The following is a 14453-nucleotide window of genomic DNA, read 5'->3' on the forward strand; positions in this document are numbered from 1 at the left end:
TCATAGTGGTGCTTCCTAAGGCCCACTTGAATTTGCATTCCAGGATGTCTCACTCTGGGTGAGTGATCACACCATTGTGGTTATCTGGGTCATGAAGATCTTTTTTGTACAGTTCTCCTGTGTATTCTTGCCACGTCTTCTTAATATCTTCTGCTTCTGCTAGGTCCATACCATTTCTGTCCTTTTTTGTGCCCATCTTTGCTTGAAATGTTCCCTTGATATCTCTAATTTTCTTCAGGAGATCTCTAGTCTTTCCCATTCTATTGTTTTCCTCTATTTCTTTGCGTTGATCACTAAGGAAGGTTTTCTTATCCCTTCCCGTGTAGATGGAGATTTTTGTCACTTGGGACAGCTTGGATGAATGTAGAGAATATTATGCTAAGTGAATTAGGACAGACAGGGTAAGACTGATATTGTATGTGCTCGCTTATATGTAGAATGTAAAAAAGTGAAACTCACTAGTACCAGACAGTGGGATGGTGGTTATCTGGGGCTGGGAGGTGGGGAGGTTGGGGAGATGTTGGTCGAAGGGTGGTATAGACTTTGGGTTGTAAAATGAATGCGTCCTGGGGAGGTGTGTACAGCACGCTGACCATAGTTAATTCTATTCTGTTACTGCCTGCTGGGAATTTGTCATCAGAGTATGTCGTCATTGTTTTCACCGCACACAGAACATCGGAATTTGGAGGTGATGGATGTGTTGGTTTGTAGATTGTGATAAATATTTCACAGTGGACACGTGTCACATGATCACATGGTGTATGGTATATGTACACATAATCCTTCTCGTTAGTCTCAGTAAAGCTGGAAAAGAAGAAAGTGGGAGGTGGCCTGGCCTTAATCCTTCACTAGTGATCAACCCAGGCTTCACATGAGATCATGAGGCATTTTGCCCGGGCATGTTTTGTACCCCTCCCCCAAAGACACGCCTCTCAAGATCTCAAGTGGGGCCTCGCCCCAGGAATGGGCACAGGCTGAGGATGATTCCGATCTGGATCCTGCATTGAACACCAGGGCTCTTAGCCTCCACTTCTGAGACTGAGATCAAGCCCTGGGGGAGGGGAGGGCACTCTCCTCTGAGTGGGGCTGGACCAGGGCCTGCTGTGTGACCTGAAGGGGATTGTGGGGTCAGCGGAGGTGCCCCCAGCTTCTGTGTACATAAGGCCTTACCAGGAGGGCAATGTGATCCGAGGGAAAGTGTGGGAAAGTCCCGTGTTGGTCTCTCTGTGGGAGTTGACTATCTTGAGTCCCTCCTGAAACAATGGGCCCAGAAAACTGTCCGTTCCACACAGTGAGGGCTTCCCTGCGTGTGTGGTTGGGGCTCAGGAAGGGAATGTGTTGACTCTAAGCACTAAACAGCATGTTTTCCACTTTCATGATAGAACTGTGAAGACTCATGGACGAAGAAGCACAGAAGAGGAAAGAACAGGAGTCAGGCATGGCTCTTTCTCCTGTAAGGTCATATTCTCAGTGGATTCTCACACTGCCTTCCTGAAATGCCCTTCTCTGGACTCGCTAATCATGTCTGACTCTGAAGTATCCTGTCTGACTCTTGTACATGCATACTCAGCTGGGGCCTTCCCTCAAGGCCTAGCGTCTCCACTTAGATCCCGTCTCCCCATGACCCAGTGACCTGGACCTTGTGAGGGGGCTCCCCTGGGCAGGGCTTATCACCCACGGTTTGAAGACAGGGTCTCAGTGCTGTTGGGCAGCAGGGGTTGCTTATGGCCCATGTGGATGCTCTGTCTGCTCTCTGTCAATCAGGGTAAAGAAGCTGTAGGTGGACCTCAGGTATTAACGTGTACGGTACATGTTAAAATCTGCCAAAGAGGCCAATGAGGGGAAATCAGTTCTGACTTTTTATGGTACATTTAAAACTAAATGAGCACCTCCCTGAAAACTTAAGTGTTTGGGAATGGAATACAATGTTCAGAAAGAGATGTCAGGGCTAGGGAGTGTTTCGTTACACCATCTAATTTAAACTGTGAAATCGGGCTTACTAATTTTTTTTTCTTTCTTTTTTGACCACATGATTCAGCTTCTAGGGTCTTAGTTCGCTGAGTAGGGCTCGAACCTGAAACCCTGCAGTGGATGTGAGGGATCTTAACCACTGGACCATGAGGGAATTCTCCAACTTTACTAATCTTGATTCAGTATTTTCTTAGTGGAATAAAATCATAAATTTTGGAGTTTGTTAATAAGTACATACCTAAAATTAATGATAAAAATCACATTATTACTTTTAAAATATATTTATTTCCTGTACTCTAACTTCCTTGCTTCAGTGTCTTTTCCCTAGTTCTGGAGAGCGGTGACCACTCTGGTAGCGGTGTGCACACTTCCCATTGTGGTGGCTTCTCTTGTCTTGCAGCCCAGGCTCTAGAGCGTGCTGGCTTCAGTAGTTTCACCTCCAGGGCTCTACAGCTCTGGCTCAGGAATTGAGACTCACGGGCTTAGTTGCCCCTCAGCATGTGGGATCTTAATGGGCCAGGCAACAACCTGTGTTTCTTACATTGGTCAGTGGACTCTTTACCACTGAGCCACCAGGTACGCCATCATATTATTTTTCAGTACAGGTATTTTATACAGATTGGCGTTAAAGTATTTTCTGTATTATTTTCTGCTTGTACTACTTTTTATGTTTTTAATAGTATAAGATAATGTTGAGGACTTCCCTGGTGATAAAGTGGATAGCAATGTGTCTGCCAATGTAGGGGACACGGGTTCCATCCCAATTCCTGGAAGATGCTGCAGAGCAACTAAGCCCATGCCCAACAACTGCTGTGGCTGTGCTCTGGAGCCCGGAATCCTTAACTACCGAAGTCCGCACGCTTGAGCTTGTCTTCTGAAACAAGAGAAGCCACTGCAATGAGAGCCTCGGCACTTTAGCCACAACTCCATGCAGTGCAGCCACAAGTAGAGACAGCTGGGTCACAGCAACGAAGGCCCAGCATAACCAAACCAGATAAGCTGTAAAAAGGAAATAGAATGTTAACAGACTTACTGAATCAAACTTACATTTGACTCACTTTTAATGTGCCAAAGATGCCAAAATGTAGGAGAAGGGAATGGCCACCCACTCCAGTTTTCTTGCCTGGAGAATCCCATGGACAGAGGAGCCTGGCAGGCTACAGTCCATGGAGTCCCATAGAGTCTGACATGACTGAGCCAACTGAACAACAACCTCCTCACATAGCAGAGTGAGTGCTGAAAAACAAACCTAAATCTCTAACTTTCCTCCTGCAGATTCTTAAGTCACGTCCAGTTGCTTTTGAAATAACGTCCTCAATTTATATGCCTTGCAGAAATCAGCCTTTTCCTGGCATTACCCCGTCTTCATTCCTATGTTGCAGTCAAACTGGCTGGTTTTCTGTTCAGTAAATATCTTCCTGTGTCAGAGCACTCAGGCTGTTCTGTCTGCTTACAAAACTCTTCCTTTTCCCACCTTGCCAATCCTAAGCATTTCTTCCTCACAGAGACCTTGTCTGACTTCTCCGTATAGGTCAAGACTTTCTGTTGAATCTTCTCTTAGCACCAGGCCTGTTTCAGAGCACATATAAAAATAGTGATGTTAAAACTATGGATGTAATTGGCTGGCTGGCTGCTGGATGGTAAGCTCTGTCGTATTCACTGCTGTAGTCCCAGTTAGGGACACAGAGTTGATACTCACTAAGTTTTGATTGAACGAAAGAAAAAAATAAAGACAACGCTTCTTGTTTCAATCAATTGTGTGTTTCCATGTGCATGCATGAGTGCATGGATGTGTAACTCCATGATTTTATTACAAAACCATCTCATAAATACGGTTTATGCTTAGAGCAGTTGCAGTTGTATCTTAAGTGTGTATTCCATGGCCTTTAATATTTTCTACCTCATCACATGAATAATGTAAATAGTAGTCAGATTATTGACATTGTGTGGGTTGGGGGGTAGAGGGGGTGACCCTGTACAGTGACTATTCATGCTGTTCCATTGCCCTTCAGCTCCCTTGAACTTGTTTCAGGTATTCTCAGGGGACTCTCTGGGGATGGTCTTTTATACTGTTACTTAACTCTTTGATTCCTTAGGTTCAGTTGTCTCTCCCAACCACCTGAGCTCAGGTGCTATTGCCTCATTTCTTAACTGTTTGATCAGAGCTATTTATTAGAGTGACAGAGTCTTCTCCCCAGTAAGATGGACACAGATCTTTCTCTATTGTTGTTGTTATGTTGATGACAAGTTCATATGGGTAAAGTCTTTAGAGTAATGCTTAGTGTGTATGAAGTGTTGAGACACCTCTCATCAGTGTGATGATGACATCCTCATCACAGTCTGTGTTCTTTTAAAGCCACTGTGGGCTTTGTCCTCTCTGAAGACAGCAGTCTTGCTGTAACTCATCTAGATAGTGAATGTCACTCAGTGTGTTGAACGCAACACTTCTGCATCAACGACCCACTGTTAATTGTAATTTATATATTTTTCATGTCTTGTCCACACTCATGATGAATTCATGTTGATTGGAGGATATCATCATGTTATGAAAAAACAGGAGATTAAATTAGAGAGCAACAATTTGCTCCATATAGATTTGCATGAACATATCAGAATATTACTTTAGTTGAACTGACCTTACCTGTCTCACTTCTTATCCTTTTCTGTGAAAATAAGAACCCTCCTCAGGGCCCGTTGGTTAAATGTGTTTTCATTTCAGGCACAGTTGACCTTCAAGGATGTGTTCATAGATTTCACTCCCAAGGAGTGGGACTCTCTGGACCCTGCCCAGAGGACCTTGTACAAGGACGTGATGGTGGAGACCCTCAGGAACCTGCTGTCTGTGGGTGAGGATCACTTCCCTCTGAAGTAGGGATCTACTTTGCGGTATCTCTGCATTTTCCCTTGCTGTCTCTTAGGAGCCCTGTTTTTCTTGACTGAGCTGAAAACCTTGTCATTCGGACATGTAAGGCTTCATGTTTAGCATCGGGAGTTCAAACTTGTCTTTCCTTCTGATGACCTGCCCACTGTGTGATACACAAGGAGTTTTTCCAGAGCTTGAGTGTTTATAAAGCTGATTTCAAACTTTGAAATATCTAGTTGCCTGTTTTATACCCCTGTGTTCTTGGTTCAGTAACTCTTGGAAAGGAACTAGATAACTGATATATACTGTACTGTATAGTATACTGTTCCCTGTGCATTCAGAAGGAGGCAGATAGTAAAGTAATTTGTGAAATATTTTCTGTCCATCATAATGTCCTCATTTCTTGACTGACAAAAGAGCTGGGATTTTCCACCTGCCAATGCAGGAGACACAGGTTCGATCCCTGGTCTGGAAGATCCCACAACACAGATCAGCTAAGCCTGTGGGCCTGAACTACTAAAGCAGCATTCTAGACCTGGAAGCTGTAATTACTGAGCCCACATGGGACAACTACTGAAGCCTGTGGACCCAGGAGAAGGCAAAGCAAATGAGAAGCCAATACACTGCAACTGGAGAGTAACCCCTACTTGCCCAACTTGGGGAAAAGTCCAAGCAGCAAGGATCACTCACTCCAGCCAAAGTAAATGAATAAACAAAATTATTAAAGATAGCAAATGCATTTATTTTAAAAAAACAAGTTTGGATTCTGGAAGAAGCCAAGTATGAGATTTCTTCTGAGCAGGAATTTCTGATTCTGACCTGAATCATAACTCTATTTTCATAGCACAAGAAAGATCCCTGGATTGTGGAGAAAGAGGTGCTAATTAGCAGAAAATCAGATGAATGGGAAAGGATCAACAGTGTGACTTCAGGTCAGCTGTCACAAGGCAGAGAGGAAGCCACACCATTCATCGTGTTTGGGAAACTCTTGAAGTGCGAGAGTTCTGTGAGAAAACAGATATTTAGTGTTTGTGAACTCTCACAGGAGATTTTTCTTCAACTTCCTGCTCTGTTCGTTGACCTGTGAAATGTACATCACCCTCCAGTGGTGCTTTAGTGCCCACAGAGACAAAGGCAAGACTTTTTGGTTTTTCTTTTTTTTTGGCTGTACTGGGTCTGTTTCCTGTATGGCCATTTCTCTATTTGAGACAAGTGGGGGCTACTCTCTGCTTGCAGGGTGCATGGCTTCTCATCACGGTGGCTTCTTTTGTTGTGGAGCACCAGCTCTAGGCACACGCGCTTCAGTAGTTTCGCTACCCAGGCTCAGAATCTGTCCTTCAGCTTAGTTGCTCCCTGGCATGGGAGATCTTCCCAGAACAAAGATCGAACCCATGTCTCCCACATCAGCAAGCTAACTTTTTACCATGTGGCCACCAGGGTGTTAGGGAAATTAAATAAATAATCCTGTTTAGGCTTTAAGACAAAGCAGTGCATTCCTCTGTGCTTGCCTCCAACCTGCCTGGACACACCCTGACTGTGAGTACGCTGACTGCCTGCTGTGAGTGCAAGGATTGCAGCAACATAGATAAGTTAGGACACAAATCTTGAGATTGTTCACCCTTGAGATTGTTCAAAGAGACTCTGACAAACCCAGCCCCAGGCTTAGGAACATCCAAGTTTCATAAGACAAACAGCATTAAGATGAAACCAGAGCTTCTGTTTGCTCACAGATTGATGATATCAGTTTGCATCCTGGGATGATAAGCAGGAACCCTGAACTGCAGTGTTAAAGCCTAACTCATGGAGTGGACAGGCTGCCGGGGACCTTTACCCAGTTGAGACTCCGGATGTGCTGTGTCCTGGTACTTCCCAGGGCTGCTCCAGTCTGCACTTGGGTCAGAAGCCAATTTGGTGATGTATCCTCTGCTGTTTTTATTTCCTTGTCTTTTCAGTTCAGTTCAGTTGCTCAGTCATGTCCAACTCTTTGCGACCCCATGAACCGCAGCATGCCAGGCCTCCATGTCCATCACCAACTTCCAGAGTTTATCCAAACTCATGTCCATTGAGTCGGTGATTCCATCCAGCCATCTCATCCTCTGTCCTCACCTTCTCCTTCTGTCCCCAATCCCTCCCAGCATCAGAGTCTTTTCCAATGAGTCAACTCTTTGCATCAGGTGGCCAAAGTATTGGAGTTTCAGCTTTAGCATCAGTCCTTCCAAAGAATACCCAGGACTGATCTCCTTTAGAATGGACTGGTTGGATCTCCTTGCAGTCCAAGGGACTCTCAAGAGTCTTCTCCAATACCACAGTTCAAAAGCATCAATTCTTCGGCACTCAGCCTTCTTCACAGTCCAACTCTCACATCCATACATGACCACTGGAGAAACCATAGCCTTAACTAGACAGACCTTTGTTGGCAAACTAATGTCTCTGCTTTTGAATATGCTATAGGTTGGTCATAACTTTCCTTCCAAGGAGTAAGCGTCTTTTAATTTCATGGCAGCAATCACCATCTGCAGTGATTTTGGAGCCCCCAAAAATAAAGTCTGACACTGTTTCCACTGTTTCCCTATCTATTTCCCAGGAAGTAATGGGACCAGATGCCATGATCTTAGTTTTCTGAATGTTGAGCTTTAAGCCAACTTTTTCATTCTCCTCTTTCACTTACACCAAGAGGCTTTTTTGTTCCTCTTCACTTTCTGCCATAAGGGTGGTGTCATCTGCTTATCTGTGGTTATTGATATTTCTCCCGGCAATCTTGATTCCAGCTTGTGTTTCTTCCAGCCCAGTGTTTCTCATGATGTACTCTGCATATAAGTTAAATAAGCAGGGTGACAATATACAGCCTTGACATACTGCGTTTGCTATTTGGAACCAGTCTGTTGTTCCATGTCCAGTTCTAACTGTTGCTTCCTGACCTGCATACAGGTTTCTCAAAAGGCAAGTCCGGTAGTCTGGTATTCCCATCTCTTTCAGAATTTTCCACAGTTTATTGTGATCCACACAGTCAAAGGCTTTGGCATAGTCAATAAAGCAGAAATAGATGTTTTTCTGGAACTCTCTTGCTTTTTCAGTGATCCAGCAGATGTTGGCAATTTGATCTCTAGTTCCTCTGCCTTTTCTAAAACCATCGTGAACATCTGGAAGTTCATGGTTCACGTATTGCTGAAGCCTGGTTTGGAGAATTTTGAGCATTACTTTACTAGTATGTGAGGTGAGTGCAATTCTGCGGTAGTTTGAGCACTCTTTGGCATTGCCTTTCTTTGGGATTGGAATGAAAACTGACCTTTTCCAGTCCTGTGGCCACTGCTGTATTTTCCAAATTTACTGGCATATTCAGTGCAGCAATTTCACATCGTCGTCTTCTAGGATTTGAAATAGCTCAACTGGAATTCCATCACCTCCACTAGCTTTGTTTGTAGTGATGCTTTCTAAGGCCCACTTGACTTCACATTCCAGGATGTCTGGCTCTAGGTGAGTGATCACACCATCGTGATTATCTTGGTCGTGAAGATCTTTTTTGTATAGTTCTTCTGTGTATTCTTGCCACCTCTTCTTAATATCTTCTGCTTCTGTTAGGTCCATACCATTTCTGTCCTTTATTTTGCCCATCTTTGCATAAAATGTTCCCTTGGTGTCTCTAATTTTCTTGAACAGATCTCTAGTCTTTCCCATTCTGTTGTTTTCCTCTATTTCTTTGCATTGATCGCTGAGGAAGGCTTTCTATCTTTCCTTGCTATTCTTTGGAACTTTCCATTCAGATGCTTGTATCTTTCCTTTTCTCCTTTGCTTTTCGCTTCTCTTCTTTTCACAGCTATTTCTAAGACCTCCCCAGACAGCGATTTTGCTTTTTTGCATTTCTTTACCATGGGGATGGTCTTGATCCCTGTCTCCTGTACACTGTCACGAACCTCCATCCATAGTTCATCAGGCACTCTATCTATCAGATCTAGTCCCTTAAATCTATTTCTCACTTCCACTGTATAATCATAAGGGATTTGATTTAGGTCATATCTGAATGGTCTAGTAGTTTTCCCTACTTTCTTCAATTTAAGTCTGAATTTGGCAATAAGGAGTTCATGATCTGAGCCACAGTCAGCTCCCTGTCTTGTTTTTGCTGACTGTATAGAGCTTCTCCATCTTTGGCTGCAAAGAATATAATCAGTCTGATTTCGGTGTTGACCATCTGGTGATATCCATGTGTAGAGTCTTCTCTTGTGTTGTTGGAAGAGGGTGTTTGCTATGACCAATGCATTCTCTTGGCAAAACTCTATTAGCCTTTGTCCTGCTTCATTCCATATTCCAAATTTGCCTGTTACCTCAGGTGTTTCTTGACTTCGTACTTTTGCATTCCAGTCCCCTATAATTAAAAGGAGATCTTTTTTGGGTGTTCTAAAAGGTCTTGTAGGTCTTCATTGAAGCATGCAACTTCAGCTTCTTCAGTGTTACTGGTTGGGGCATAGACTTGGATTACTGGGATACTGAATGGTTTGCCTTGGAAACAAACAGAGATCATTCTGTCGTTTTTGAGATTACATCCAAGTACTGCATTTTGGACTCTTGTTGACTATGATGGCTACTCCATTTCTTCTAAGGGATTCCTGCCCACAGTAGTAGATATAATGGTCATCTGAGTTAAATTCACCCATTCCCGTCCATTTTAGTTCAGTGATTCCTAGAATGTCAACATTCACCCTTGCCATCTCCTATTTGACCACTTCCAATTTGCCTTGATTCATGGACCTAACATTCCAGGTTCCTGTGCAATATTGCTCTTTACAGCATCAAACCTTGCTTCTATCACCAGTCCCATCCACAACTGGGTGTTGTTTTTTCTTTGGCTCCATCCCTTCATTCTTTCTGAAGTTATTTCTCTACTGATCTCCAGTAGCATATTGGGCACCTACCGACCTGGGGAGTTCCTCTTTCAGTGTCCTATCATTTTGCCTTTTCATACTGTTCATGAGGTGCTCAAGGCAAGAATACTGAAGTGGTTTGCCATTCCCTTCTCCAGTGGACCACATTCTGTCAGACGTCTCCACCATGACCCGCCCGTCTTGGGTGGCCCCACACAACATGGCTTAGTTTCATTGAGTTAGACAAAGCTAACGTCAGTCCTTCCAATGAACACCCAGGGCTGATCTCCTTTAGGATGGACTGGTTGGATTACTTAGTATCTTGAAAGTCACCTAGATAATTCTCTAATAAACATTGAAATATTTATTTGTATAGAATGAGTGGCCTATTAACAAATCCTTGGAACCTGAGACAAAAGTGAAAACTTTTGGCAAGGCATTAATTGGCGCTGTGAGCAGGATTTGTGAGACAAAACGCCATTCTTTAAGAAGCAAGAGATGAAGGTTTATGACGTTTTTATTTCCAGATGGGAAAATTCACCTTATTACTCATTAGCTAATACATGGAACATCTTCTCTGGGTTGTGTGAGAAGTGGAACCGTAAATTAAACAGGGCTGAACCCTTAGAAGTTACTGAATGTTCGTGATTCTTGCCCCTTGAGAAAGGATAATAATCTGCCCTGCTGGATGAGAGGCTGGATCCTCCTCTCTCCTACCATGAAGTACATAAACTGTACTTCTTAAAACTTAAAACTGTCTTAGAGAAGTTACTGGAAAAATAATTATATGATTAGTGAGGATGTTTGTCCATATTACAGTGTCAAAATCATATATTGGCTGATCAAATCCTCACTTTTTAAGTCGGCTCTCTATTGAGCCGGCCCACAGCTCCAGTAGTGTCCCCCACTGCCCTTTCTCTCTCCATTCTTTGTCCTGTTGTGGCCTTAAACCCATCCCAGCCCCTCTGTCTCCCTCTCCATCAGCTGGTCCCCTTCTAACTTCCCCTGTCTCTCAGAGGGGAGGATGAGCCCAGCTTCCCCTACTCCTGCCCCCCACTCTAGGAAGTTTCTTTACCCCTTCAGTTTCTTCTGAACAATCCAAGACCCCCATCTCCCCAGAGGGACAATCCAAGATTTTTATCAGCCCATCTGCTGTTGTTTCCACTGTCAATTTGAGCACTATTTGATCTGTGTCTTAGCTATAAAACTATGACTATGGAAAGGGAAGGTAAGTTTTTTGACATAGGATAACTGCTATTCTCTAGACTCTGGAGAAAACTGGTTGAAATGAATTTTTTTTTTCTCTTTGAAAGTGCACAACCGGTTCTTTTTGCATATGGAGTTAAAAGCAACTAACCCGTTGAGACAGCTAGCCTAGAAAAAAGCTTGAAGTTAACTTTTACCAGGGCATCCCAGATGACTCTAATTGTATAGAACCTGCCTGCAAGTGTGGGAAAGGTAGATTTGATCCCTGGATTAGGAAGATGCCCTGGAGGTGGGAATAGCAACCCACCGAGTGTTCTTGCCTGGACAGTCCCATGGGAGGAGCAGCCTGGCAGGATACAGTCCATGGGATCACAGATAATCGGACCTGATTGAAGCAGTTTAGCACAGCAGGCAACCTTTACCAAGTCCTTGAAATACATAACCCACTTTGCCTGAGGCCTCAACCTTGGGCAAATTAGAATTTCAAACCAAGGGGAAAGAAAAAGGTCAAAGAGACATTTTAAATCTCAAGCAGAAAACTATGGTCTCTGTCTGTCCATCTGTGTGTCTGGATTTATGCATGTCATACTGTGTGTCTTTGTTTTTGGATAATATTGCTGAGGTTAGTTTGTAAGTGAGATCTAATTCAGTTGGCTTTAAAAAAGAAAAACTAAGCACTTACAAATCAAACAGTTATGAGAAATTAACCTAAATGAATTTCAGATGCACATGAACTGGGAAATATTCACCATTAAATATCTAGTAAAAACGTTTGTTTGCTCATCTAAGAAAGACATGAGTTGAGTCATCAAACTGTGTAATGCTTTTATTGTATTACACTGATTACTGAGACTTCAATCCCTGCGTCGGAAAGATCCCTGGAGTAGTAAATGGCAACCCAATTCAGTATTCTTGCCTGGAGAATACCATGGAGGAGCTGGCAGGCTACAGTCCATGGGTTTGCAAAGAGTCGTACATGCCTAAAGCGACTTAGCACACACATAGGCACTGATTACTGGTTATTTCCTCTCATAGAGAAACTAGAGAGATTTTGGATTATTAATATGTGTGTTGCTACCCTGAGATGTTCTCCATAAGAAGCAAATGTTTTTAGAAGTTATCACTGGTATTTATGGTCATCATTCTATAAAATGCTAATATAAAGGACAGTTCATCGTTGCTTAAGGAAGGTAAGATCTGTGTTTTTAGTAACAAAAGATATGAACAATGAAATTGATTTGGGATGCCCATAGCAGTGAGTGGGAGCGAGCGAAAGCTGGAAGCAAGTTCTTAATTTCCCAGATCGGGACTCCTAACCCCTGGACCACAGGAGCCAACATTTAGGGCTAAGGTCCCTAGTGTGGCCTGCCTAGTCAAGAACAAATTCAGATGATGTGGCAGAAGATAGAGAGTAAAGGAAAAAGTTTATTGAAAGGAAAAGTACATGCGGCAAGGCACATGGGCAACCTGAGAGAGAGAGAGAGAGACGCCTGTGGGAAGTGTAAATTCTTTACAAAGGGGCGGTTTTCCAGGTCTTCATCTTCCCTCAGGCCAATCACCTTGTTTATTTGCCCTGGTTAATTTGTCTCAGGACCCTCCCTGGAGTGTGCATGCACACCTTAGCCAAGTTGGATCTCAAAGTGAAGGCTTCTGGGAGGAGCAAGATTCATTATGGCCTGGAATTATCCTGTGAGTTTTGACTCCAAGCAGCCTTTCTGGGCATGTGTAGTGTCTCCCTTAACAAACAGGGTTTTTTCCTTTCTTTGTCCTTGCCATAATTATTCCCTGAGATTAGAGAATGACTGTCTATTTACCCTGTTTTTGTTGGGTGTAAATTCCTCAACTGAAGCCCACGTATTTCTCATCTCAGGGAATGCAAAGGGGAAGATGACACATTTAAGGCATTTAACATGGAGCCCATCAGTCTCCTACCAGAAAATTACATTTTATTAGGGAGAAAAAAAGTGGGTCTGACTTACAGGTGGCTGTTGCTAAATGAAGAAAATGATTTAATTAGAAAAAAAATGAAGTTTTTATGCAAAATGGACTTCCAAGAAAAGAGGTCCCAAAAGGCAAAGTCTTTATATGGTCTGTAACAATCTGTCATTTGACTCCTGTCAATGTTGTTGCTTGACTATGGGAAGCATGTAATGAGGTGTTTCAAAGGGATCTATTTCCTCTTTGTCCCCCTTCTATGCTGGATTCCATCGGATGCCTGCTTTTTGGTCCGTGTAGAACAGCGCTGTCACCTCCAGAGATTATTTCGGACCCAGCCTGTTTGTCTTCCTATTTGCTACACTTGGGAGACCTCATTGGAAGAAGGGAAAGACTGGCAGCTCTTCAATTGCATTTGGTGTCTCAGATCCTACACAGAGCTGCCTTCAGCCTGTCTTCCTGTTCAGAGCCCTCAGCTGTTCCTGTTGTTACTGCTTTTGCCACATCCTTCAGGGGTGTGTGTAACAGGAATGTGGTTTGGATCTTCTGTGATTGTAACTCAGGAAACCTGTAAGGACAGTGGATATTGATTGAGGTCCTCTCTTAGACAGGACCTGAATTGAGATCTTACTGGTGCCTTGGAAACAATTTCCAAGAGGGATGGCTGAGTAACACAATTACACAGGTCAGTTCTTGTGTCTGATCTGAAGTTTCCTTTTACACTCCTGGAGTTCATTGTAACTTTTTGTCCTCTGTTCTGCCCAAGTGGGCCCTGGTGGTTCAGAGCATGTGTGAATCTGTAAGTCTCGGTGTCAGTCCTGCTTTTGCTCATTTACTTTCATGTTCCATGGAGTTATGTACAGGAACCCTGTGAATCCACTACCTTTATTTGTAAGATTGAGGTAATTAGTGCTGTTAGGTTGTATAGAATGTTGCCAGTTTTACAGAAAAGGTCAGAAGTTACTGGGGTTTTTTTGTTTTTTTGCTGTGCCATGTGGCAGATGGTATCTTAGTTCCCCATTCCTGGGTGGAATCTGTGCCCCCTCCAGTGTGTGTGCGTAGTCCTAACGACTGGACCACCAGGGAATTTGCCTCAAAGATTACTTTTGCTTAAAGAATATATTTACTTCCTTTATATATTTACTTGCTTATTGTGACATCTCTTTGTCTGCTTTACATCTTGTATGTTTTTATTTTACTTTTCATTTTTATGAGTTGTCTCTGACTCTGGTTAATAAGTTTTCAAATAACATTGGTTTTCTTCATACTAATACATTGCATTTTTTAAATGTTTTTTATTTTTGGTTGCACTGGGTTTTTGTTGCTTTAGGGGCTTTTGGTTACTTGTGGCAAGCAAGGGCTACTCTCTACTTGCAGTGCATGGACTTCTCATTTTAATGCCTTCTCTTGTTACAGTGTATGGGCTCTATGCCTGTGCACAATAGTTGTGACTCCCAAACTCTGGAACACGGAGTTGTGGCCTACAGGCTTAGTTGCTTCCAAGGTATGAGGCAACTTCCTGGATGAGGGATGGAACTCTTGTGCATTAATTACCAAGTGGATTCTTGACCTCTGAGCCAGAAGGGAGGCCCCAAAGCTTGTTCCTTGACATGTATCTTGGA

At 43.2% G+C, this 14453-nt stretch overlaps 2 protein-coding genes across 6 annotated transcripts in view; both read left to right on the plus strand.

Annotated features, from left to right (window-relative positions):
• The window catches only part of LOC109571940 (zinc finger protein 665-like), a 348725-nt gene that overhangs the window by 100778 nt on the left and 233494 nt on the right, over nt 1-14453 (plus strand). The window lies entirely within an intron of this gene.
• Nucleotides 1-14453, plus strand: part of LOC109571814 (zinc finger protein 665-like) — a 41362-nt gene that overhangs the window by 20582 nt on the left and 6327 nt on the right. Inside the window, exons 2-3 of one of the 5 annotated variants that reach the window (XM_070771576.1) lie at nt 1383-1453; nt 4691-4817. The exons of 2 other annotated variants lie outside the window; for them this stretch is intronic. In XM_070771576.1, coding sequence (XP_070627677.1) covers nt 1397-1453; nt 4691-4817 — 184 coding nt within the window. In that variant the 5' untranslated portion in view covers nt 1383-1396. The remainder of the gene's footprint in view (nt 1-1382; nt 1454-4690; nt 4818-14453) is intronic. 2 more of the 5 variants (XM_070771580.1, XM_070771579.1) reach the window with 2 other exon arrangements.

This window comes from Bos indicus, chromosome 18, assembly GCF_029378745.1.
Source record: "Bos indicus isolate NIAB-ARS_2022 breed Sahiwal x Tharparkar chromosome 18, NIAB-ARS_B.indTharparkar_mat_pri_1.0, whole genome shotgun sequence".
Taxonomy (NCBI): domain Eukaryota; kingdom Metazoa; phylum Chordata; class Mammalia; order Artiodactyla; family Bovidae; genus Bos; species Bos indicus.